Source organism: Carassius gibelio, chromosome A23, assembly GCF_023724105.1.
Source record: "Carassius gibelio isolate Cgi1373 ecotype wild population from Czech Republic chromosome A23, carGib1.2-hapl.c, whole genome shotgun sequence".
In the NCBI taxonomy this organism is placed as follows: domain Eukaryota; kingdom Metazoa; phylum Chordata; class Actinopteri; order Cypriniformes; family Cyprinidae; genus Carassius; species Carassius gibelio.
In genome coordinates, this window is record NC_068393.1 from 11,350,727 (window position 1) to 11,378,719 (window position 27,993).

At 41.6% G+C, this 27,993-nt stretch overlaps 1 protein-coding gene and 1 long non-coding RNA gene across 3 annotated transcripts; one reads left to right on the top strand and one right to left on the bottom strand.

Annotated features, from left to right (window-relative positions):
• On the bottom strand, window positions 1–26,229 carry LOC127944826 (sodium-dependent lysophosphatidylcholine symporter 1). 2 transcript variants are annotated; one of them, XM_052541130.1, is made up of 14 exons: window positions 8,627–8,755; window positions 8,273–8,392; window positions 7,108–7,232; window positions 6,791–6,923; window positions 6,392–6,470; window positions 4,055–4,227; window positions 3,868–3,958; window positions 3,177–3,298; window positions 2,896–2,979; window positions 2,642–2,725; window positions 2,412–2,524; window positions 1,677–1,820; window positions 1,259–1,435; window positions 2–891 (listed from the first exon to the last, which is right to left on the bottom strand). In XM_052541130.1, exons 1-14 carry the CDS (start codon window positions 8,705–8,707, stop codon window positions 849–851), a joined length of 1,569 nt encoding a protein of 522 aa, XP_052397090.1. In that variant the 5' UTR covers window positions 8,708–8,755; the 3' UTR covers window positions 2–848. The 2 variants fall into 2 exon arrangements, with proteins under 2 accessions (XP_052397091.1, XP_052397090.1); XM_052541131.1 differs by lacking the exons at window positions 8,273–8,392; window positions 8,627–8,755 and adding an exon at window positions 26,169–26,229 and having other exon boundaries at window positions 1–891.
• Window positions 26,212–27,525, top strand: LOC127944827 (uncharacterized). The gene is made up of 2 exons (XR_008150446.1): window positions 26,212–26,378; window positions 27,138–27,525. It is a non-coding gene; the product is annotated as an uncharacterized LOC127944827 (long non-coding RNA).
• The last annotated feature ends 468 nt before the right edge of the window (window positions 27,526–27,993 follow it).

Below are 27,993 nucleotides of genomic sequence, written 5' to 3' on the forward strand. Positions count from 1 at the left end.
CACACACATACATACACATATTTAAGAAATATTTACATGTATATTCATGTTTATATATGATTTATATTATATATAAATATATATTACATATATATCTTACACATTCATACATTATGTGTTCACCAACTTTTATTTTGGATGTGATTAATCACGATTAATCGGTTTAACAGCCCTTGTAGATTTACATTATTTGTATCATGTAATGTTTTCACACATTGCCATAGGATGTAAGTAATCATTAATAAATGTGGCATTTAAATAGCAGTTTTTTGTTAATTAAACACAAGGACAGATAATGAGCTTGCAGTTCTGCAGACTTGGTCTGAACGAATGAATAATAGAATGAATGCTTTCACTGTATTTGCCACAAATAGCCTAAAGCTTTTTAGCAATAAAAAAACTGTAACATTCAGAGACAGTTATCAGTAAACCATTTCCTGGTTTATTCACTGGTTGATATAAACATTTTTCCCACTACAACACTAGCTTAATATGGGTTTGATGCAGGAGTATCTGTTTGTCTTTATATGGTGTGGAAATTGCACACTGCACCCTTAAGTGCACTAATGTTTCTCAATTCTAGTCCTAAGGGGCCCAGTAGCACTGCACGATCTGAGTGTCTCTTTTATTCATCTACTGTAATTCAGCTCATTAGTAAAGATCTCCCTGACCTGATATAAGTGTTTATGATTACTGCGTCTCCTAAATGGGGTTGAGGTCTCCTGAAGCAGGATTAAAAAATATTCACAATGCACAAAGAAACAGCCTTTACACTAAGCTGAAAACAAAGCATGTTCATGATCAACAGTTCAGCAGTGTTACAAAAGTAGTGAAAGCCACAGATTACTTCAAAGGCTCAGCTCTTCTTCTCCTTTCAAGCCGGTCTCTGTCCTGTGTACATAAAGGTAACACACAATGATGCCACAGTTATTACAGCTGTTGTAACTTGTCAAGCACCTTATGCAAAACTAAAATACAGTGTGACATCACTGAACATATTTTGCTTTAATTTCCGCTGAAGTAAACAAATCTTTGGTTTCAGCGTAAAAGAAGTTGCTTCTGTGTCAAAGGAAGTTGTGGCGAGCGACAAGAAAAAAAAAAAAAAACAGCATGCTCTTTTTGATGTGAGCATTGCTTCTGTCCTATTTTCTTTTTTAAATTCTGTAGAAAGCATTAATGTCACATGACTGAACTGAATAAAAATCTTCAGGTTGATCAGGACCTTCAATCTTCTAAGAAAACAGACGGAAACACATACCCTGATTTCCTTAATGCATCCTGGATTTTCCTCCGTCGCTCTTCATTGATGGGATAGAAGCGGAAAATCACCATGCCGATGAGCAGCAGGCAGATTGGCACCGGAGCGAAGAGCACCTGCAGCGAGTATATGACCTCTGGATTGTGTTTACAAGCACCAGGCTTGTATCCTGCAAAGCTGAAGAGATAGGGAAGGAGAACATCACATGAAGCTTTCACATGAATGAATCACAGAAGCTGTAGGTTTATGGGGACTCAAAAAAAAAAAAGATGCGGTGCACAGATGTTTGAAAATGAATGAATGTTGGCATGCACCCACATCCCTTCCACTGCCATTTATTCTCACTCAGTGCTGAATTGTTTTGGATTCAACACCTGTATTACCAACTATAAAAAATCTGAATGGAGAAAGCTCTTACTATAGCACCAAAGTAGAGACTCCAACAGACATGCCTCCTCCAAATTTGTTGAAGAAAACGTAGCAGGAATAGAACAATGGTTCTAGATCCTGGCATGATGGGTTCTTGACTTTGAAATCGTCCACTACATCTGGCAACATTGACCTAAAATAAATAAATAACCTGGTTAAAACAGTATGATGTTTCATATACAAATTCAAATATATATAACTCACTGACAACTTTATTAGGCACACCTGTTCAACTATTTATTAAGGCATATATCTAATGCATATATATAACTCAATGCATATAGGTATGTAGATAATGTCAATATGATCTGCTGAACTTCATGGCATCAGTAACTCAAATAACCACTTGTTACAGCCAAGGTATGCAGAAGAACATTTCTGATACGCACAACACATCAAACCTTGAAACAGAGTGAAACAGGCCGCTCATGTCAGCTAAGAACAGGAAACTGAGGCTATGACTTGCACAGGCTCACCAAAATTGGAAAAGGGTTGCCTGGACTGATAAGTTTCAGTTTCTGTTGCAATCTAATTTCAGTATGATGTAATTTTGAATCAACACAACTTTATAATGATGAACATATCATACAACTAATTCCCGGCTGACCACCATCTGGGTTAGGATAACTGTTCAATAATGCAAAAGAAAAACACTGGTTGGAATAAGTGTTGGTGGAGCGATGGGTTTAACCATAAAAGAGAGCTTGCATGAGAGTTTAATTACCAAGGGAGTAGATAGAGGGCTGCCAGACTTGTGCCAGATAACATGGACATAATAATGAAGATGGGTAAATTATTTTTCACTAGGGATATCACAATTAGAGCTGGGATATATACCTGCAGAGAAGAGGAGAAAGGGTATATATGCTGTGTATAATGTACTTGTTATAGCATTCTTATTTCCTTTCTGTGCAGCCATGAATAATCTCATTAGAAATAAAGAGTTGTGCTCACTGATAGGCCGATGAATATGGTGGTCTTTTTGCCTTTTTTGACCAGTAGTGTCTGCCACATTGGGATGGATATTGTAGCTGATGTCTGCACAAGAAAAGATTACATGTCTGAAACTAACAATAAAATTAAATTTAAAAAAAAGTATAAACATTTTAAAAGTAATCTGAAACATAAATGTGAGATCATTCAAAAAAAATGTTTGTTATTTTTACGGATCAGATCAGGGAGAAATAGGTGATTGTAGTATCCCTCACCAGTAATATAAGAACAAGATGCTGGAAATATGCTCCCATATTCGCTGCATGAGTACAGAAGAGGGCGAAATTCCCCTGAGCCATCTGAAACAAATAATCTTATCATTATGCAACTGTCATATTTTATAAAATACATATTTTTTAATTCTTTAATTTAAATCCACTCTGTGACTAATATCGGAAATCATACAGACCATCTTTTAAAGGCAATATAAACATGCTATTTTTATGTTTAACAACCATAAAAATTCATTCATAATTTGAACAGAAAAACGTCTGACCTGGAAGGCAAGTGAAGCAAATAGGAAGCCGAATACAAGCCACACATATGGAGTGTGTCTCACCACCATCTTCATTCCAGTTAGATAGGGGATATTTATGCTGTCCAGTTTACTTAGAGGGGCTAAAATGAAATGTAGACACATGCAAGTCATTATAATAGTCTTGAAGTCACTGCATTAAGTAAACTGTCCAAATACACTGCATGGCCAAAAACATAGTAGCACACTCTAATCATTTGTTGGACTGCATTTAGCTTTGATTACAGTGTGCATTCGTCCTGTCATTGTTTTTACAACCTTGAAATGAACCATGAAAAGTCACAAAGATTTTTTCTATCAAGAGTTGCATTCATTTTTGGCAGAGACCTTGTATTGACAGTGGGAGCACTCCCGCTGTCTGACCCATGAGATATGTCTTCTGGCATGATATTTTTAAGAAATAAAATAATTATTGCCAAACATATAACACCTAAGAAACATGTTAATCACTGCAATAACGATGCAATTATAAACTCTTAAATATTTGCTTATTTAAATCCAAACAGCAAGTGTTTATTTTTTTTATTTTTTTTTGGTGTTTTTTTTTGCCAGGCAGTGTATATGTATGTGTTTCAAACTTACTGAAAGAACATGTGGTGCACAAAACAACAGATGTTAGCATTTTAGCTCATGTTAACTCATTTGGACCTACCCAAATGCTCCTTCACTCCAAGAAAAAGCACGAGGCAGCACAGGAAGTACAGCATTCCTATTACTAATGCTCCAGTCAAATAGGCTCTTCTCTGTAAAAATTCAAAGACAAATCAGCTAAAACTTTGCAACATCAGTACTAAACAAATTCCACTATATGCAGTAATAGGATGTTCTCTATGCCTCACTATATTTTGTAGACTGGCAGATATGCCATCCGGTGAGTCTGTGTGGTTCCCAGAAGACCCTTCCGTGCCATTCAGTAAACTGCAGACTTGTGTCCTCTTGGCATGGTGCACCCCCACTATCTGACCCTGAATGGCAGCTCCTGCCAGGGTAGCGAACACTTCCATGCCCATTCCTGTATCATGAGAGAGAACTAAGTTCATGACACTTCTCTTTTATACAGAAAACATATCTCAGTTAAAGTTATGCCCCATATATCCAAGTTCTCTCTCTGGCTATCTCTGGCTTAGAAAAAAAATGTTGGAGAAAGGATGTTTCTTCGCTGATGAAGTGTATCATCATGGATAACAGGACCTATTGTTCTCTCTGTTTGTAAAACGTCCAAATTCCCAAGCTTTTTAAACATTTTTCAAACCAATCAAACAAGATTTTGTCTAGCCAACATTCAAAGTTTTCTTCTTTTTTTTCTTTGCTTTTCTTTATTGCTTTATTTTTTTGCATTTTTGAATGTCTTCTGAATTTCAGTTCATTAAAGTTATATTTTGGGCCTTTTTTTGGATAGGTCAGTATACAGATCAGACTGCAAAGCATGGGGCGGAGAGAGGGTAACAGGATCAGCAAAATACCCTGGGCCCAATCAAACTCAGGTCACCAGAGGCAAAGCTGCTGTGTATGTTGGAGCTCTGTCCATGAGGCTACTGGCTCCAACCAGTTTTTTGGTTCATTGTTATTCTACTTCCTTAAATTTAAATTCAAATATCAATTCAAAGATTTTCACCATTTATATTTTTTTGAACTACCTAGTTTTTTAATTCTTCCTATGCCATTGTGTGATTCTTAAGAAGCTTCTGACAAAAAAATTATCAAAATAACATTTAACCATTTAGCAGATATGGGAGGATATACTTTGGGTGTGGCCCATAATAAGAAATTGGCCTTTATCTTGTGAGTATATTGTCAGAAAACTTTGTTCACAAGGACATGAATTTCTGATACTATGAGGGACTAACAGCAATTTCTAAATGATCAGCCATTCATATGAATGGAAAAGATAGAGGAAGGGTGCAATACTGGTGTTTACACTAAGGTAGTGGTTCCCAACCTTTTTCAACTCACGGCCCACACAACCAAACACATATGTTTGCGCGGCCCACTTCAAAAAAATTTACTGACCCCGCTATTGTTGGGTTAATAACTTAGTACTCAGAAGCTAGATTTTAAACTATATTTATTGAATAAACTAGGGCTGTGCGATATGGACAAAAAAAAAAAAACTATCGCGATTTTTTTGATTAATTTAGCAATTGTGCTTTTACAGTCATAAATGCATTCAGGATTAATTTGAAACATATTTCCAAAAGAAAACCAATCAGAGCTTTATCAAAAAGTTGTAACATCTCTAGAACAGACATAAGTCAAAATTATCACTATAGTGAAGATGTAAAAAAATTTATAGACTTGTGGCAAAATAAATAAATAAAAAAAAAAATCCTGTATACAGGGACTTTTTTTCTTTTTTGCCATGCATTGTTCATAGAGCTCATTAATTGTAGCGGTGCCTCAGGTGTTTGCAGTGTGTATACAGTATGTGTATGCGGTCAGCAGTGAGAGCGCATAAATATAACGCGAAAGCACATTAAAATAATGCACGAGTGCGAATCTCTCTGTTCGCAGCAGATTTCCTTTGCTCTGTCACAAAACCGGTCGTGCTTGCTCAGATACACGCTGCTTTGCGAGGAGAGAGTGTGCACACTTAAAACGTGCCTCCTCTCACTTAAACTGCATCCTGTTCACTAACAAATTCACTCTATGCTCATGTGTTAGACATGAATAATTTTATTTCTAGCCTTTTACCGCAGTGAGAACGCTCTGATTCGTCAACATTGGCTCAGAAAAAAGGCGCATCACAGACAGTGTGTGAACCTGGAGTTAGGCATATGCGCACGCTCAAATCGTGATTTTAGGACGTTTTCTTTTAATCGCACAGCCCTAGAATGGACTGGAAATGAACAGAAAATAATTGGCGGCCCACCTGCAATACCACCGCGGCCCACTAGGGGGGCCACGGACCACAGGTTGAAAACCACTGCACTAAGGTAATTTAAATTATTTTAATCGCAATCTTAAATCAGTGTGAACGGCTGGGAATTTTTCCTGATTTCTTTCAGCTGTCCATTTTGGAACTGACATGTATTTTTTAAAGTTGCTTATCAAACTATAATTTCCAATATCAGTGGAGATTCAATACTGTTGACTTTGCAATAAAAACATAAAAACTAGAACATAAGATACTTGGCAATTCTTTCACATAATCATCTATTGACACTATATTTTCTTACTGTAACCAGTGGCTGAATCACGATCCTTCTGATTCCCCCCCAGAAACATGTTTAGGGAAGAATATGGCACATGGTAGCACTGAATGAGACAGAGAGAAGTCAGTTATGAATCATACAACACGCTATAAACAAACAGCTGTCTAAGAATTACAGTGTTGAGGACTGTATTTAATTCTGCAGTACAGTATGATATCACTATGAGGTCGACATCATAGTGACACTGTATATTTGTTTACAGTGTATGCTGAATTTGCATTCTAATGTATTATTAAATATTCTAATAAAAAATATAAAAAAATCCCCCTATGCAGGAAATGTCCTAAACAGCCAAACATCTTTTATTCTAAATCTTTAAAACGGCAGTTAACTGTGGGAAGATAGTGGTAATAGTGGGCTTACACTCATGAAGGTGTCAAACAGACAGCACCATGTGAAGTACCAGCCGAAACTGAAGGCAGGGGACATGGTGTCCTGTGGGGTATACCAGAGCATAACGTATGATAGGACCCCAAGTGGCATTGTGAACACAATCCTACGTAAAGAGTGAAGTTGAGCACAGAGTAGCTTTTAAAAGAATCCATTTGAGTATGCTATCATTCATATGATCACAACTGGTAATATGAACATAAGCAGCTTCTGGTCAAACTGTGAAATATCTAAAAGAGAGTTGAGGAAGTGCTTAACACAACCAGTCTGACATTAACCAATGCACTCACCAAGGAATAAGTTTGCCAATTCTGGTCCGGCCACTCTTACTCACAGCATATCCAATCAGAGGATCCGAAATGGCATCCCAAGCTCGACCAAGGAAGAGAATGATGGATGCAGAAAAAGCTCCCATCTATAACAAACATATTGATAGAAGAAAATTACAGGTTTCTCTTAAAATTCCTCCTAAAAATGATAAAACTCACTGTGCCCCATTTTTGTACATTATGTAGCATGAAAATGCAGTTACATGTAACATAATGTCCCACCAAGCTGTTAAAATACAAAATGTATTAACTTTCACAGGACCTTTCACATGTTCCTTTCACTTCCTGCACTAACAGTTTAGCTAAATACTGTTGAATGTGGCATGCAAACATGACATGCAAATTCAGGAAGAGATACGCAGAAGAGTTATGAAGGTCATGCATTTTATTAATGCTCAGTTGTTTTTAGAACCACAGATCAGATAGTAATTGTGTTTCACAAACTGATAGAAACAGCCCTCAAAACAGCACACAAGGAAAGTGAATACACAGGATTTGATGCTACAACCTTACATTTACCAGCCCATATCTTTAACCACTGGAGCTACACCACTCTCAAAAGGACATTAGAAATCATCAGACAACAGAAATACATTATCAGTGTAATCAAATAAGACAAGGAGAAGAACATCAGGATATTACGGGGAAAAAAATATTTAAATATCAGAATTCTGCTTATATTCTAATGGAAAGTGAAGCTCCGTTAAGTTGATTGCACAGCAGATTGCATTATATTAAGTACAGAATGTTGACACATTTACACAGCTACAAAAAAAGCAAAATATAATGTCATATGTGCATCTGACTGCTAATAACACTGATATTTCTATTGTGTAGGGTGATTTCCTGTTAACTATCAAAATTAATGGGTGTGGTAGAGTTTAAAACCTAATGTTTTTCCCTAATAGATATACTTTCTTCACATCTTATGGGCAATGTTTATAACGCAGCCTCTTTGCTCATACAGATTTAACATATGTTAGCCATAAGATAGATATTTAAAGTGATGCCATGTGTAAAAGAAACTGAATTTGTACAGAGGACATCCATTATGTTAGAGGTTCTGATCTATATGGTCACCAATGACAGCTTTTAAAGACCACAGCTTCTGTCCTTACATACTTACCTTCACAACATCCAGTAAAAAGATCTGCATGAAAAAGCCCTTGGCTGTTGCAGTCATTTGATAAGGCATTCCTCCAACTGCATAGCACAGTTTTCTGGATAAAGGGATGCCGGGAGTTTTCTGTATCGGATCAACGCGTAAGCATCAGTTATTCAGCAAGAATTATGCTATATTTCAACGTTAACACGAGACAGACAAAAAAAAAAAATAATAATAAAAAAATAAAAACATTAGTTTATTCTCAAATGCTAACTGTTTTAAATGAGCAACATCTATAAGTTCCCTCGATGCTGTAATTTACATCATCAAAACCTTCGGTTAACAAATAATTAGCCTATTTATAAAGTCTCATACCGGTTGATTGTCGTCATTTTCCGTGGCACAGATATTGTCGTCTGTTTGCTTGTCCAATAAATTGACACTATTGTTGGCCATCGTTCAGTTATCTTTATCTAAGAGTTGCCAGTTATAGTTTACTGCCTCTTATACTTTTGCAAAGTGGGCGTGGCTCTTCCTCTAATACCCCTTTCGCGTTATTGCTTTAAAAAAATTTTTTTATTATTTTCTCTCTCATAAATAATTGTAGTGAATAACTGTTCGACTAGTGATGGAAAGCCGAAAGACACATTTACTCGTCTTTTTAGTGTAATTTATTCAAAAAGCTTTTATTTACAAATGTCATTTTATTTATTTGTGAGTTCTTTGTGGATCTCATTCTATGTATTTGTCAGTATGTTTCATTTTTCTTAATCTCTTTACATTTATTTGTGGATCATAACCTATTTATTTGGAATTATGCATCAATTCTGTCTCCATAGGATGAACAACTGGGCTATATGCAATTATGTGCTCTAGCATTTGTTTATAATACTGCTCTGGGGAAGAAAAAAGAAAGAGATCACTCCAGTTTTTTATTAAATCAACATCTCTAAATGAATAGCAGCTATTCTATTCCAGGCACACTTTATTCTGCTTAATAACTGATTAGGTAATCACCTCAACCACATCTTATTTAGAGAGGAAAAGTATAAAAACCACAGTGGTCATTACTCCTGTGACCAGCTGGATGGCAAAAACAATGCAAGTAGTTTCTCAAAAGTAATTGGAATGGCTAACTAGAGCCCTTCTGCAAAGTGGATAATGTGGAATGTCTGATTTCCTGTGACTAATCTCTCCAGATGCACAAAGCTGTATTAAGCTGATAAAAATATTCCATGGTCAGTTTTAATATACTACTATTTCTGCTAGTTTTAGACCTTATTTGTGCTTAGCATATATATCTAGATTGTAGATATATGCTAACCAGAAATAAGATATAAAACTAGCAGAAATAGTAATATCTTATTTAAACACATTCAAGTGTTCAAAGTTACCAAAGAGAACTTGTTTAACGTTATATAACATGCATCCACCTGAGAGTGAGCTGGCTATGATTGTCAATACTTTTGAAGCAGACCGTCACTCACTATAGCATAGCGCCGTCTACTGGTGTAGTGTTAAACAGCAGAGAAAGCCATTAGAAAGGACATGAGTGTGTCGATGTGAAATGGACATCGATTTATTATTAAGGGTTTTTTTTACAGTGTTTGATGTCAATTTCAGGTCTTCTGAACATCATTTGCCAGCTGGGACACCTTTCTAAAGGAGATGTGGCAAATCAATGAGGTCCAATGCCCCATTTAAGAAAAATGTTACTTAAACTTGACCAGGCTGACCAAGAATTCATATATAAAGCAATAAATATCAATCCATCACGCAAATCATTGATGTCAATGTGTGAAGTCCATGTGACAATTTGAGTGTATTAATTTCATATTTTCACGCAAGAAATTGCTGTCCAAACTGACCTTAAAATTATGTTATATAGAATCTTGATCAAGTCTTGACTAACATTTGACGTCAAATTTATATCAATAAACATAAAGGTGCCCTCATGGGAGGCTCCATCAGGAACATTTCTATTGGACTTTTCCTGTCATTCCAAGTTAATTGTGAGGAAGCATGTGAGGTAGACTATTGTGGGTGCTGGTGGAAATTGAGCAGACATAAGTCGTCCGGGTCAGAGACGAAGTACACTTTAATGATTTCAGACTTGTAGAGCATTTACAGTTATTGAATTTAGTTGAGTGGATGATTGTAGTACAGGCAGCAGAGAGTATGGCAGAGTAGTACAGAGTAGTTTGGAGTGTAACTTAATATGAGTGAGTGAGTGCACTGCTGAAAAAAACAATAGAAACCATTACAGAAATTCTAATGGTTTCCATTACAAAACCATTACAAACCATCAGCAATTAACCATTAAAACCATTACCAAATGGTTTCCATTACGTAGTGTGTTTTGGGCATATTCCATTAGGATTTATTGGTTTGTATTGGTTTCCATTACAAGTTTGTATTGGTCACGATTTGCACATAATGGTTTCCATCACAGTTTTGTATTGGTTCTGATGGTTCCATTACAAGTTTGTACTGGTCTTTATTAAAACAAATGTAATGGTTTCCGTTGGTTTTGTAATGGTTCTGATGGTTCCATTACAAGTTTGTACTGGTCTTTATTAAAACAAATTTAATGGTTTCCGTCAGTTTTGTAATGGTTCTGATGGTTCCATTACAAGTTTGTACTGGTCTTTATTAAAACAAATGTAATGGTTTCCGTCAGTTTTGTAATGGTTCTGATGGTTCCATTCCAAGTTTGTACTGGTCTTTATTTGCATATATTTAATAGTTTTCGTTGCAGTTTTATATTGGTTCTGATTTGAATGTTTAACTGATAGCTGGTAATTAGGCCATTAATTAATATAAGTAAATAATTTAAATTATTAATACAAACTGTACACAGGTTTTGTCAAGAATATAATTTTTTTATTTATTTAAACTTCATACCAACCTTTCAATAGCAAACAGTTCAGGTTGTTTTGCAAAGAATTAAGAATATGCACCTAAAATCAAAATTATTCACAGAATACTCAACATAGCTGGAATTAACACAAAACCTTGACATTACATTTTATTTTAATTATTGTTATTCATTAATGCATTAATAGAAATGCAGGAACTATGAACTGTTTTTGTGGCTTGTAGCTGTCTCAGACCTGCAAAAAAAAAAAAGGGACAATTCATTAGGACAATGTACCACATTACCAGTATGTGAGATTATCCATACATATATTTATATGGCAGTCTCAAAAAAGTTATTGATTTTTCTTTCATGCCTAAAATCATTAGGATTTAAAAAAATAATGTTCCATTAATATATTTTGTAAATTCCCTACCATAAATGTATCAACTTATTTTTTTATTAACAAAATGCTTTGCTTTGGATTTGAAATATTTTTCACAATATTTAGATTTTTTTAGCACCATCAGATTCCAGATTTTCAAATAGTTGTATCTCAGACAAATATTGTCCTCCTAACAAACCATACATCAATGGAAAACTTATTTATTATTATTATTGAAATAAAAATCTAAAAAATAAAATAAAAACAATTACCCTTGTAACTAGTTTTGTGGTCCAGTTTCACAAATAGGCTTGAATAATTACATTATCTACTTTTTATGGTACATAGTCTCTATTCACTTCGAGTCATATTAGATAAGAGGTTGTAGCAATTCCATTCGGCTATGGATATGTAAACACTTACCACTGACAGTTTTATCTGGTTCATGTCACTGATCTCCTCAGCCAGGTATTTCCGTACACTTAGGAGGCGTTTATTTCCTATAAGGTGTGGCCTTTTTTCTTCAGCTTCTGAGACAGACACTCTTGTTTTGAACACACACACACGCACACACACATATAAACAAAAATTGAAATTCAAGAACTGATGGACTAATCTCAGACTTTAAATCTGACCACTCTCAAGTGGAAATTAAGTAGCATATGTGACCTGTGCTGGCAAAGTTAGTCACAATGAGCAAAAATCCTTCAAAATGATGTATAACTGTATATATTAAAAAAAATGACTGAGTTACACCCGTTTGAAGTTGAAAGAGTCGGCAAAGTCAACTCTTTTCTATTTTCTAAAGGTTCCAAACCAAAATCACTGAGCAACATTGCATCTTTTCCTGCAGTTCTTTTCTTTATAATAATAATTCACTTTTTTATTTTACATCCGAACAAAAGCATTCAAGTAAGAAAAACAAATAATCAAATGTAAAATCCCTTTATTCATTACAAATAAATTAATTATTAAAACTATAAAAGCAGTTCAATTAGTCATTCTGTGTATACAGGTGCTCGTCATATAATTAGAATATCATAATTTCAATTCAAAAAGTGAAACTTGTATATTATATTCATTCATTACACACAGACTGATATATTTATTTATATCTGACAACTAAGGAAAATCTCAAATTCATTATCTTAGAAAATTAGAGTATAACTTAAGACCAATACAAAGAAAGGATTTTTAGAAATCTTGGCCAACTGCAATACTCAGTTGAGGCTCCTTTTGCCTGAATTACTGCAGCAATGTGGCGTGGCATGGAGTCGATCAGTCTGTGGCACTGCTCAGGTTCTCATAACACTCATAACTGGTGTCCAGTAGATACCACTAGAGGTTTCTAAAGGTGTTCTATTGGTCCTTAATGGTATCCAATAGATAATACACGCCACCAATAGAAGAAAGCAAATTACCAATAGAGACCCACAGAGACCATTACAGTATCCATTAAAACCATTAGAATTCCAATAAGAACCATTAAAACCATTACAAATTCTGTAATGGTTTCTATTGTTTTTTTTCAGCAGGGTGGGTGAGTGAGTGGTTCCCGTATCTCGTATGCATTACTAGCGCTAGCGCCGTATATGGATGATGCAATACACAATGAGTATGGCGCACATAAATAATTAGAATGAGAAATTAGATATAACACAAACTTATGCCATCAAATACAGCAATTTACAGATGAATAACAAACACAATCATTCACTTGTATATGAACGCACTCAGTAGAAAACAACAACAGCTTGAACAACAGCGAGGAATGTCCATGCTTTGAACTGTGTCCTGTCAATACTGTTAACACTGTTAAAGTGTTATATATAATATATATAATAATACCTCTTACAGTCACAAGGGGGCACTAATGGCACTTTACTTAGCTGGCTTTTTCTACAGCCGCCCCCACATTTGCTGTGGAAATGTGTAATTTGGATAAGGCACTTAGGTAAGGCATCAAGTATGTTAAAGGGGTAGTACTAAAGAGTACTTAATCTGGTAAAGCTGGGAGGCTGATTAGCCGGCTGATGGGACGAAGATAGATCTTATTCTTGACTTCCACTTCTGCAGTCCTGACTCGCCTATCTTCCCCAGGAAACACTTTTGTTACTTGTCCAACTGGCCATTGAGCTCGGGGTAATTGATGATCAACAATCATGACAATTGTGCCTGGTTGTAGATTCTCTGCCTCTCTGTGCCATTTCTGTCGGACTTGCAGGTCTGGGAGATAATTACGGAGGAAACTTCTCCAGAATTGGTCTGCCAGAAGCTGACTGTATCTCCATCTCCGTTTGTTCAGCAACTCTGATTCAGGGTATACTACTTGTGGCAAGGCTGAGTCAGGCCGCTCCATGAGCAACATGTTGGGAGTGACTGGATCAAGGTCCGCTATGTCTGAGGATGTATATCCGATTGGCTTCGAATTGAGAATGCCTTCAATCTCAACAAGCACAGTACGCAGTACTTCCTCGGTCACAATTTGATCCCCTATACTAGAACAGAGAGCTGATTTTAGGGATCTTATTTCTCTCTCCCAACAGCCCCCAAAGTGTGAAGCACCTGGAGGGTTGAACTTAATCTGATGGTTGAACTTAATCTGATGGCTTGCTAATTGCTCCTGGAGGGAAGGATGGAGCACAGCAAAATCTTCCTGTAGTGCTTTCCTGCCACCTCTAAAGTTTGTACCTTGGTCAGAGATGATCTCAAATGGCTTGCCTCTACGGGAGATGAATCTTCGGAGGGCCATTAAGAAAGAATCTGTGTCCATTTGATAGAGCAGGTCCAGGTATACAGCTCTTGTTGTTAGACACTTAAATATGATACCCCATCGTTTCTCATGTCTGCGCCCAATCTTGATGAGGTAAGGGCCGAAACAATCCACTCCTGTAGAGTAGAAGGGTGGTCGAAGTAAACGCAGTCTTGAAGGAGGCAAGTCCGCCATCCTGGGAATGCTGGGCTGGCCTCTCCATTGTTGACAGCCTAAGCATGTTCTCTGGTGATGCCGAGTAGCTTCTCGGCCTCTCAGTATCCAGTACTTACGACGTATTTCAGCAAACACTCTCTCTGCTCCTGATTGGTGTAGAATTTCATCAAAGGTCCTGTATGATGAGTCTGCTCAGGGGATGCTTAGGGTCGAGGACTATAGGGTGTATGGCGGATTCGTCTAACTGCTCTGTTCTTCGGAGACGACCTCCAACTCTGATGAGGTGGGTACTGCTGTCATACTCTGGGTCAAGGCACAAAAGACGACTGTTCATTGGTAGAGGTTTTCCTGACTTAAGATGGGCCATTTCGATTGGGAAATTATGGATCTGTGCTTGATGAAGGAGGGTTAGTTCGGCTTTTCTATAATCCTCAGCTGTTAGCACTTCATTAGGGGTAGCCGCCCCATGCAAGGCTCTAGTTGTAGCTGCTAGTAGTTCCTTATAAGATCCAAATTGAGTGCATTCAGGCAAATCTGGGTTGGTGACAGGAACTGTAAGTCCACAGAATGTGACCTGCTTCAGCTCTGAATCTTCAGTGGGTAGCTGTAGGAGAGGACTCTGAGGCCACTGATCTGCGGCCAGGAGAAGGAATGATGGGCCTTGACTCCATCGGCTTGACTTGGCTAACTCGGCCAAGGTCTTGCCCCTAGTGATGTCGTCAGCTGGATTAGACTTGGAATCAACATAACGCCAATCCTTGGGGTCTGTTAAATCCTGTATTTCTGCAATTCTCGTTCCGACGAAGACTTTATATCGACACGAATCCTCTTGAATCCATGCCAGCACAGTGGTGGAATCTGACCAGAGCGTGACCTGATGTATGGGAACACTGAGCTCTGCCTTCAGTAATTTGGCTAGTTGTGCTCCTGTCATAGCGGCACACAACTCAAGACGAGGTATGGACTGTTGTTTCTTTGGAGAAACTCTGGAACGGGCAGTCAAGAAAGCTATCTCCTTTTCTCCTTGAGGACTGAGTGTTTGGATGTAGGCTACTGAGCCATAAGCTTGCTCTGAAGCGTCACAGAAAATGTGTAGAGTTCTGATACTCAGGGGGTTATCCAACTTTAAAGTGACATAACATCTGGGAATGGAGATGTGCGTGATGTTTGGTAACTCTTGCTCCCATGTTCGCCAGGCTTGGAGCAGTTCTTCTGGAAGTTGAGGGTCATCCCATTCCCTCTTCTTGTCCCACAGATGCTGGACTAAGACTTTAGCTCTCGTAGTGTAAGGGACGATGTACCCCAGGGGATCATACTGACTGGCTAGAACCTTGTAAATATGACGCATAGTAGGGGCAGAGCTTTCAATGGGGCGATACTTGTATGACAGTGTGTCAGAGGTACAGTGCCAGAGTAGTCCAAGTGCTGACTCTTGTGCTTCTGGTTGCTCTTGGGTCAGCCACAATACTAAGTTACTTGACTTGGCTTCTGATGGGATAGAGTCCAGTACTTGAGGGACATTGCTGGCCCACTGTCTCAGATCAAATCCTCCTGTGGCTAGGAGGTCTCGCAACTTAGATGCCAGTGCCATGGCTTCTTCTTGGGTATGGAAACTCTGGAGGAAGTTGTCTACATAGAAGTATTTCTGTATACTTTCTCTGACATCTTCGCTTGGCTGACTGTGGTCGATGACATGCTTTTGGAGGGCAAAAGTTGCGCAGCAAGGGCTGCATGTTGTCCCAAATGGAAGAACTTGCCATTCATAAACTTGGGGGGGGGGGGTGATTTCTTTTGAGGTCTCTCCAGAGGAATCGTAGCAGTGGGCGGTCCTCTGGTAGCAGTCGCACCTGATGGAAAATGCCCCGAATATCGCTACTCAAGGCAACAGTGTGTGCACGGAACCTCAGGAGGACAGACATCAGAGAAGGACCCAGTGTGGGACCAGGAAGAAGCAACTGGTTAAGATTTTTCCCTCCGTGTTGGAATGAACAGTTGAAGACGACTCTGTTTTTGCCGTTATGATGTGTCATATGGTGGGGAATGTACCATGACTCTTCAGCTTGCTCCAATTGTTCAGGATGTATCACTTGTGCATATCCTGCCTCTTTCAACTTGATCATCTCAAACTTGTAGGCTGCTGCTTGTGCTGGATCTCTGACTAATCGCCTCTCAATTCCTCGGAGACAAGGCAGAGTGGTATCTGGGGAAGCTCACAGGAGAGGCATATCCTTCACTCTTAATAAGGGTGTGGCATATCTGGCTACTCCATCTACTATAACTCTAGTAGTCTTGGCCTCGAGCAGTGAAAGGGCATCTTGATCTTGCTTAGAGCGGGTAATGAGCTTCTCACTGCGGTACGGGAGCACATCTAGTTGCCACAATTTCTCAGCTTGTCGGTACAGATTGGTATACGAGCTTGAAGTAGCCGTAAAGAGACAATGCTGGCTGGCAAGGCAATGCTTGATCTCTTGAGTGGGACCTTGCAGGGTCCAGCCTAATCTGGTCTTGATAGCGGCAGGACCGTTAGGTGGGCCTAGACGAACTGGCTCTACTGGAGTTATGAGATGCGGGTAATCTGACCCCATAAGGGTGGAGTGGTTGGACTGATTCAACAGGTGGCAACTGTAGACCTTGTAGGTGTCTATACTTGCGTTGTAACTCATCGACTGGATATGTATGCTCAGCTAATCCCAATGTCTCAGCTGTAAAGGCTTGACGAATCTTAAATGAAGCCTTGGGTTGGGAAGCTGGTGACACTGTGAAGGTTACTGAAGCCCCATGCAGCATGTGAAGGTCTTGTCTGACTGTACGTAGAACAAGCTCTTCGGGTTGACCAGTCAATCCAAGCTGCTGGGCCGCTGAATGAAGGAGGATGGTGAGTTCGGACCCGTCATCCAAGAGAGCGTACGTCTCTAAGCACTGATTGCCATTTCGGAGGAGTACTTTACAGATCTTTAGTAAGACACGTCGACTGTCGGTGGGCCGATCAAGATACAGTGTCTCTGTAGTCGTGTTCACCAAGCAATTCTCTGAGGGTCCAACCTTAGGTGTCTCAGGTGTTTTCACAAAGAATCGATCGTTAACCTCATGGAGGATGTACAGATGGTGGCGATTACAACTTTTGCAGGGTGTCTTAAGGTTACACTGTGCGGCTTGATGGGTTCGTCCACACTGCCAACATCTCTTGTGCGATTGTATCCAGTGCACTTTCTGATCTCTGTTAAGTCTTTGGAAACTAGCACACCCATTTAAGTAGTGGTCTTGAGCATCGCAATATGGGCAGAACATCTTCCTGTCTCTGGGCTTAGGGTCGGAAGCTTTACCTGGCATGTCACTGCTGTCTGTCTCTGTACCGAGGGAGATACTTGTGGCCTTCATTTGCTGTCTTGTGTCTCTCTGGTGTCCCCTCTTGTTTATGGCTATTGGCCTACTCATTGCAGGATAGAATCTGGTACTGTCTTCTTGAACTTGCAGCTCGAATTCTAACCATGCTGAGAGATCGAGCAAGGTAGGGATGGGAACTTGTTGGGGATGGACCGACCGTCTAAAACTAGTCTGCAGATCATGTGGAAGCTTACACAACAGTCTTGATACATGGGAACTGCACTCTAACTCCATGTAGCCTTTATTCTCAAGCTGCTGAAGCATACTAACTAAAGAACGAACTTTCAGTGCAAACATTCGGAAGGCTCTCACGTCACCTTGGCTGATGTTTGGACCATCCATAAGCTCAGCTATTCTCTGAAGGGCCAACTGGTGAGGCTGTCCGTACTGTTGGTTAAGTGCCTCCATAGTATCTGTGAAGGGGTATAATGAGTTGCAATAGGAGTCTGCAATCAACAGAGCTTCCTCCAACTTTAGGTGATCAACGAGGATCTGGTACTTAAATCTCTCTGTAGCGTCTGCTGGCAGAATGTTCTCCAAAGCGATGCGCAGGCGGGAAAACTCTCTCGGATCTGGCTTCACAAAGTTTGGGATGGTTGGAGCTGGTCCCCTATATGTACTCTCTTGATTGGAGGAAAGCCTTAACTGGGTTGAGTTGAGTGGGGTGGGGTTGAGGAACAGGGGAAGATGTCCTCTGAGGATAATGACTGGGCCGATCACTCATTGCAAGTAGGCTCAACTGAGTTTCCAGGGCCTCGTTCTTCTCTTTCAGTCTCTGTATCTGCTCATAGGAATGACGTCTTAGTTCCTCTGTCTCTTTCCGCAACTGCTGGAATTCTGCTAGAACTTGTGATGACAGCTCAGGAATGTGTGAAGTAGGTGCTCGCTGTTGTTCATACTCTCTACTGTGACTCCACTCTGTCAGCGGCTGCCATGACTGCCTACCTGTTCCATACTCTGTGAAGGTGTTGGTGAGCTTGGGTGCAATCGCTCCTTGATATTCTGAATCATCACTCATTTCAGAATAAGTATCTACTTTCTGTCTTGACTGTAATCTTCGTTGATGATCAGTGAGCTCGAAATCTGACAGGTAACTAGGGAGCCGCACCACTCGTCTGGGTCTGACTGCAGGCTCAGGAAGGTCAGGTCTATGATCTGGATCACTGTGATGCATCTTGCTTATGACAGCTCTTCAATCCGGCTCGAAGGACCATTTGTGAGGTAGACTATTGTGGGTGCTGGTGGAAATTGAGCAGACATAAGTCGTCCGGGTCAGAGACGAAGTACACTTTAATGATTTCAGACTTGTAGAGCATTTACAGTTATTGAATTTAGTTGAGTGGATGATTGTAGTACCATGCAGCAGAGAGTATGGCATAGTAGTACAGAGTAGTTTGGAGTGTAACTTAATATGAGTGAGTGAGTGAGTGGGTGAGTGAGTGGTTCTAAACAAACAGAAATAACAAGAACCAATTAGTAATGAAATATGAATTCTCTCTGTTACATATACATAATATCTATACTTAAACATAATAGCAATATAGCCTATTAGCAAATTAGTGATATAAAGATAGTTTCAGACATGTTCTGACTAGATTAGCTGTCATGATCTCAGTGGGGGCTGAGGCCTTTTCTGTCCTGGAGCACATGATTTGGGTTTTGCTGGCTCTCCAGGTGTTTCACTTTTCTCGCTATGTTTTCTCCGCCCCTCTTGTTATCCCTGTTAACGTTTTCTCCCTCACCTGCACCCTGTATTACTCTGATTATCTTCCCTTTATCTTACCCTTGTGTTTGCTATCTTGTGTCAGTCCGTAAGCGTTGCTAGAGTAAGTTTCTATTTGCTTGTCTTAGTTTGCCTGACTTCGGTTTTTGTATCTTTCTCTATCTAGTCGGCCTGCTTTTTTTGTTTTTTTTCCCTGCTTGCCTTTCGTACTCAGTAGTCCTCATCAACCAGGCGGCTGTCTCGACTCACCTGTGCATTGCCTTCGGACGCTTCGGCTCGCCAGCGCTGATCTGCCACCTGTTCCTCCCTGCTGTGCGGCGGTCGCCGTAGGGATCTTCGAGCTGGCTGTACATGCAGAGCGCTGACTCTCTCATGCTCCAATGGATTAAGTCCTCTGAGTAACTCAATAAAACGCCTCATTCATTCTACCGCAGTTGGGTCCTGTTCCTTTCCCTGACAGTACGGACTGACCAGAAATGGACCCAGCGGGTGAAGAGTTCGTTCGATCGGCTATCGCTCATCAAGGCGCTCTCCTCGGCCACCAAGCCAGCCAGCTTTCGTCCACCGCTCAGGAGGTAGAGACACTCACTACCCAAATGGCCGAATTAAGTGATCGCTTCCGTGAACTACAAACTGTTCTGTCATCCGCCGCTCCGATGGGCTCCCAGCCTCTCGCTCAGCTCGAGCCCGAGCCGCACGCTAATAATCCGCCCTTGTATGACGGAGATCCGAATTCATGTCGGGCTTTCTTGTCTCAATGCGCGTTGGTGTTCGCGCTGCAACCGCGCCGTTACGCTACAGAGCGTTTGAAGATCGCTTATGTCATCACACTGCTGACGGGAAAAGCTCGCGACTGGGGAACGGCTGTTTGGGACGCGAGGGCCCATTTTTGTTCAAACTTTGAAGATTTTCGCTGTGAAATGATGAAGCTGTTTGATCGCTCCGTGAAGGGGGATGAGGCTGCTTCCCGACTCGCACGGCTCCGTCAAGGTGGGCGTTCTGTTACGGAGTACGCCATCCAGTTTAAGACTCTAGCGGCCTCTTGTGGTTGGAATGAGGAGGCGCTGCGGGCTATGTTTCGGGAGGGCCTGAGCTTTGACATTCAGGACGAGATAGCTACACACGAGCTGCCCAAGACCCTGGAGGGTTTTATTGACTTGGCCATTCGAGTCGAGAGCCGTCTTCGTCTACGTCAACGACGTTTGACTTCCCGTCCATCTTGGGGGCTAGAAGATACTCAGCCATTCAAGCCCCAACAACCGCCTCTATCACCCCAGATGGATTCTGAACCCATGCAGCTGGGGCGTCTGCATTTGTCGGCCCAGGAGAGACAACATCGGCTGGTGAAGGGCCTCTGCCTATATTGTGGAGGGTCAGGTCATTTTGTTCAGTCATGTCCATTAAAAGCCAGAGCCCACTAGTCAACCGGGGAGTCCTAGTGGGCGTTTCTCCCCTCATCTCCCCTCAGTCACGTACCCAACTGTCTGCCACCATCAAGTACCAGGGCTCAGATCACTCCTGCAAGGCTCTTATTGATTCTGGCGCTGAAGCCAGTTTCCTGGACTATTGCACTGCAAAGAATTGGGGCATTCCAGCCGTCTCTCTTCCTTCTCCTATCACAGTCTGGGGTCTTTCTGGTCAGCCGGTCGCCACCATCACTCACACCACTCCTCGTGTAAGTCTTGTTGTTTCGGGCAATCACCATGAGTCCGTTGTGCTGTACCTTCTGAAGTCCCCTCATGCCAGACTTGTTTTGGGACATCCTTGGTTGGCTCAGCACAGCCCTCATGTGGATTGGTCCCGCAGTCAAATTGTTTCATGGAGTCAGTCGTGTCATGCATGTTGCCTTGGTTCTGCCTCTCCTCCTGTGTCTGTGCCTCCTGTTTTTCAGGTGGAGCCTGCTGACCTCACTGGGGTACCGGCGGAGTACTTCGATCTGCGGCTGGTTTTCAGCAAGTCTCGAGCCACCTCGCTCCCTCCTCATCGACCGTTTGATTGTGCCATCGATCTCCTTCCAGGCACTTCTCCGCCCCGGGGGCGCCTTTTTTCCCTGTCAGGTCCTGAACGAGAGGCCATGGACTCATACATTCAGGAATCCTTAAGGGCCGGACTCATCCGCCACTCATCCTCCCCTGCTGGTGCTGGGTTCTTCTTCGTTAAGAAGAAGGATGGCTCTCTGCGTCCTTGTATTGATTATCGAGGGTTAAATGACATAACTATAAAGAACCGGTACCCCTTGCCGTTAATGTCATCTGCCTTTGAACTTTTGCAGGGAGCCAAGGTCTTCACTAAATTAGACCTCCGCAACGCCTATCACCTCATCCGTATTCGTGAGGGCGATGAGTGGAAGACAGCCTTCAATACCCCCACGGGACACTATGAATACCTGGTCCTTCCGTTTGGGCTTACTAATGCTCCGGCTGTCTTCCAGGGCATGGTCAATAACGTGTTGGGAGACATGATTAATAGGTTTGTCTTTGTGTACCTTGATGATATTCTCATCTTTTCTCCCTCCCCTCAGGTACACACTCAGCATGTGCGCCAGGTCCTCCAACGGCTTCTTGAGAACCAGCTATATGTCAAAGCGGAGAAGTGCGAGTTCCACGCCAAGTCCGTTTCGTTCCTGGGGTTTGTAGTCTCAGAAGGGGAGATCAAGCCTGATCAGGCCAAGGTCAAGGCTGTCGCCAAGTGGCCAGTCCCCAACTCCAGGAGGGCTCTGCAGCGGTTCTTGGGCTTTGCCAACTTTTATCGGCGATTCATCAGGAATTTTGGCCAGGTAGCTGCACCCCTAACGGCGCTCACCTCCATTAAGGTACCGTTTACCTGGAGTACTCAGGCTCAGGAGGCCTTTGATAATTTAAAGTCCCGGTTTATCTCTGCTCCTGTTCTCTCTGTTCCAGATCCTGAACGGCAATTCATTGTTGAGGTGGACGCGTCGGAGGTTGGGGTAGGCGCGGTCTTGTCCCAGCGCTCCAGTAAGGATGGGAAGATGCACCCCTGTGCATATTTTTCCCATCGCCTTAACCCGGCTGAACGAAACTACGACATAGGTAATCGTGAGCTGCTGGCGGTGAGGTTGGCCTTGGGTGAGTGGCGCCACTGGTTGGAGGGGTCGGCGCTGCCCTTCTTGGTCTGGACGGATCATAAGAACCTTGAATACATCCGTTCGGCCAAGAGGTTGAGTCCGCGCCAGGCCCGCTGGGCACTCTTCTTTGACCGTTTTAACTTCACCCTTTCGTACCGGCCTGGGGCTAAGAACGTCAAACCTGATACTCTATCCCGTCAGTTCGAGCGCCCAGGAGAGGAGGTGCCTACCGAGACCATACTCCCGGATGGAGTGGTGGTGGGGGTGCTCTCCTGGGACGTCGAGCGGCGGGTGGAGGAGGCCGGACGAGGGGTGGAAGTACCAGTTGAGTGTCCGGCGGGTCGGTTGTTCGTGCCGGCAGTGTTACGCCCCGAGGTCCTTCGGTGGGGGCATGAATCTAAGGTCACCTGCCATCCAGGAATCAGGAGGTCTCTGGCTGCCATCCGTCAGCGATTTTGGTGGCCCTCAATGGGCCAGGATGTCAGGCAGTTTGTATTGGCTTGTTCAGTTTGTGCCCAAAACAAGGTCTCTAACCGTCCCTACATTGGCCAACTTCAACCCTTGCCCATTCCTTCTCGCCCCTGGTCACACATTGCCTTAGATTTTGTCTCTGGCTTGCCTGTCTCAAATGGTAACACTGTTATTCTCACAGTGGTGGATCGCTTTTCTAAGGCGGTTCATTTTGTGCCCCTCCCCAAACTCCCCTCTGCCAAGGAGACCGCCCAACTGGTAATTGACCACGTCTTCCGTATCCATGGGCTTCCGGTGGACGTAGTCTCTGACAGGGGTCCCCAGTTTGTCTCCCGGTTTTGGCAAGAATTTTGTCGACAGATTGGGGCCTCTACAAGTCTGTCATCAGGATTTCACCCCCAGACCAACGGTCAGTGTGAACGAGCCAATCAGGATCTCGAGCGAGTTCTCCGCTGCCTGGCATTCCGTAACCCTGCCTCCTGGAGCCAACAGCTCACGTGGATTGAGTATTCCCATAATACTCTTCCAGTAGCATCCACAGGTATGTCACCCTTTGAATGTTCTGTTGGTTACTCCCCTCCCTTATTTCCCTCTCAGGAACCCGATGCTGCAGTTCCGTCTGCCCTAGCCTTTGTTCGAAGATGTCGCCGCATCTGGAGGAAGGCTAGGAAGGCCCTGGCCCAGGCCTCTAGGCGGACCAAGGCAGCGGCTGATCGCCACCGGACCCCAGCACCCCGTTATGTCTGTGGTCAGAAGGTATGGCTGTCTTCCAAGGACCTGCCTCTCAGGGCTGTCTCTCGCAAACTGGCACCCAGGTTCATTGGCCCATACCAGATCACCAAGGTCATTAATCCGGCTGCGATACGGCTCAAGTTGCCCTCCTCTCTTGGTCGGGTTCACCCTGTTTTCCATGTATCCAGGGTTAAACCAGTTTTAAGATCCCCTCTTAATACCAACAGTTTCTCCCCTGCCCCCCCTCCCCCTCGTCTAGTGGATGGTTCTCCTGTCTATGCTGTTAGGAGATTACTAGATGTTCGTCGTCGTGGCAGGGGCTTTCAATACCTGGTGGACTGGGAGGGTTACGGCCCGGAGGAGAGGAGTTGGGTCCCAGCTCGGGACATTCTGGATCGGTCGCTGATCGACGACTTCCGCAAACATGGTAAGCCCCTTCCTTAGGTCGCCTGGTGGCGTTCCTGGGGGAGGGGGTACTGTCATGATCTCAGTGGGGGCTGAGGCCTTTTCTGTCCTGGAGCACATGATTTGGGTTTTGCTGGCTCTCCAGGTGTTTCACTTTTCTCGCTATGTTTTCTCCGCCCCTCTTGTTATCCCTGTTAACGTTTTCTCCCTCACCTGCACCCTGTATTACTCTGATTATCTTCCCTTTATCTTACCCTTGTGTTTGCTATCTTGTGTCAGTCCGTAAGCGTTGCTAGAGTAAGTTTCTATTTGCTTGTCTTAGTTTGCCTGACTTCGGTTTTTGTATCTTTCTCTATCTAGTCGGCCTGCTTTTTTTGTTTTTTTTCCCTGCTTGCCTTTCGTACTCAGTAGTCCTCATCAACCAGGCGGCTGTCTCGACTCACCTGTGCATTGCCTTCGGACGCTTCGGCTCGCCAGCGCTGATCTGCCACCTGTTCCTCCCTGCTGTGCGGCGGTCGCCGTAGGGATCTTCGAGCTGGCTGTACATGCAGAGCGCTGACTCTCTCATGCTCCAATGGATTAAGTCCTCTGAGTAACTCAATAAAACGCCTCATTCATTCTACCGCAGTTGGGTCCTGTTCCTTTCCCTGACATTAGCACTTGTGGAAATAGCATGACATTCTTTGGCAATTGAGCTCGGAAGAACCGTTAATTATGGCTTAAATACCACAAACAATCTCACTTATTCAGTAAATAATAACATACACAAACCCAAAGTGACTTTAAGTTTACGATATTATACACCAATATCGCTATATAACCGTATCTCGTATGCATTACTAGCGCCATATATGGATGATGCAATACACAATGAGTATGACGCACATAAATAATTAGAATGAGAAATTAGATATAACACAAACTTATGCCATCAAATACAGCAATTTACAGATGAATAACAAACACAATCACTCACTTGTATATGAACGCACTCAGTAGAAAACAACAACAGCTTGAACAACAGCGAGGAATGTCCATGCTTTGAACTGCGTCCTGTCAATACCGAGGGGCAAGGAACTCGACCGGAAGTTGAAGTCGGGTGGGGGCTGCCATCTTTTAGCAGAACTTCACTTGCGTTAGCATTCCCATTGACTCCCATTCATTTTGGCGTCATTTTGACAGCGAATAACTTTACATCTGAGGCGTTTAAAGACTCTGTTTGTCCATTATTTATTTCTAAAGATACACGACAATGTATAAAGGGCTCCATTACCTTCTTTGTTACATTATGGCCCCGTATAAACAGTTTTTGTAAAAAAAAGGTTAACGATTGCATCATAACCACTCGGCTCTCTGTCGCATTACCGTACAGACAGGAGGAGAAGCTCGCAGGTAATTAACTTAATATGGCGTACTGGCGTTACATTTTAAAATACTATACAAAATAATTAATCAGAATACTTACTCCTGCTCACTCACGACAAAGAACTCCCCGCTCAAGCTCGCCCTCTCTGCAAGATTAACGATGGCAGTTTGCATGCACAGCCACTTAGAAGATTTACATCTGGCAGACAGGTTGCTGACGTCGTCAAGCTTCGTTTGAGTCTGCGCGTCAGAAACGGAAGTGCTTAAAAACGCTAAAACTGGGCTTCATTTGTCTCAATTGAGTTCCAATGGGGTCGCTGTGTCCATTTCTTTTACTGTCTATGGTCAATACTGTTAACACTGTTAAAGGGATCGTTAAAGGGGAATACTGATAAATCAGTGTAATACCTCTTAAAGTCACAATGGCACTAATGGCACTTTACTTAGCCGGCCTTTTCTACAAAGCAACAAAACGTAGCGGTCTGATCCACAATACAAGAACCTGGATTCACACTAGCTGAAAAGTCTACAACTTTGAATTCCAGTATGCCTACTGTAGCTCTTAGTAGAAAAAGACCCACTGTTCAGCTTTTCCTCTAGCTGTGGTTGAGGAGATCCGAGAGGCATCCAGCTGCAGCCCCGCAGACTCACTTCTTGCTAGACACCAGTGGCTGGACACCAGTGGATGGACAGCAGACGTCATTTCCGTATCGTCATTCACTTTTCAAATTGACGTTATTTCCGTATCGTCTTTCACTTTCCAATTTTAACGCGCCATAAAGATGTCAGTGGTAAGAAAAAATAATAAACTGTTGATGATTTATAGGTCATGTCAGAATTCAAATGCACAAACTAGCTAGTTAAAAAAAAACGTCTTGTTTTCAAGGTACTGTGTCGTGTTTTTTAAAGGTATAAGTGAACTCTGGTGTGCTTCAATTCTAGAGCTAACGTTAGGTTGCTACAATAGATTATCGAATTAAATCGTTCTTTGAGTGGTATGATTTAATATTGTAAACATGTTTTTTATTCACTTGGATGTGTGAAGATTGTACCCAGTTAACGAGATCTCATAGAACAGTCTTGGTAGAGAATAGTCTAAAATGCTAGGTTGTCTATGCACACGAGAGTTTGCTAGCTAACGTTAACTATGTTTTTTTTTTTTTTTTTTTTAGTTGAAGTAGTACTTTTCCCTATGCAGGTGTAAATGCCTGATGTTTAATATGTTTATGATGATTTTTAAAGCGCTTTGGTGGCCATAGGTCTGTTGAAAGCGCTATATAGCCTAAATGCAGTCCATTTACCATTTTACATATTTTGTATAGGAGAATGTTAACATTTATATAAGTTTTTTTTTTTTTGTTACCACACTATTTTTTACAGTCCATCTACCACACAAGACTTTTCACCTACATTATCAGTTCTTTTTTTTTTTTTAAGTTATTAATTGGATTTTTGTAAACTCTTATGAATTATAAGGTACTACAGGTATTTCATATGTGTCACTATACTTATTATGTAAACAATCTATTAATACTACCCTCTTCTTTTAGGCAAATCGCATTAGTGTGGGTAAAGGGACGGAGCTACCACCAATACAGAAATGCACAGAGTGCTGCAGCCGGTATCACTGCCCGCTGTGCAATTCAAACACAGTGGGGTACTGTGGAAACGGAAGACGTGGAGACCTTTGAAGGTTTTATACAGACCCTGAATTTCCTGAGCATTGCCCAGACTGCCAGTTTTAGGGGGCAGGAATGAGGTGTGGTGTGCACAGTGTGCAATAGTTTATTTGGAACTGTTCATGTTTTATTTTCTCTTGAAATAGGGACTTCCCCCACAACCTTAAGGAGCCTGACTGTGGCATCTTCATTCTGATGGTCAGATTTGACAAATTTTACTAATTAGATTGTGTAATTTCCAATAAATATTGCAAAACCATGAAGTGTTTATTTGATCTTGATTGTTTGGTAAATTGTCTGATCATGTGAATCTACGTATATTTTAAAAACAGAAGTGGTTACATTTACAAAAAATAAATAAAAAAAAAGGATTGAATATCCAAATGGGCAAGGCAAAAAACTGTGGTCAATTAACATGTACAAGTCTGTTGTATTGACAAAACGTTATAGTCCATTGATCTAGCCTGAATTTAAGTCACAAAAAATAGTGATATGATCTGAACAATATATATTTTCATGGTGGTTCTTGTGAATGCAGTTTGCATGAATTATTGATGTTATAATATTAAGTATATTATTGAGAATTGTTTTATGTGAAGAGATATGATAAAGATAATATTTCAATTTGCACACAGTTTTTATATTATATATTTTAAGTCATAAAAGTAAAATGACAATACGGAAAATACGTGTGCAATTAAGCCTGCAAAGAATGCTGTCTATCCAC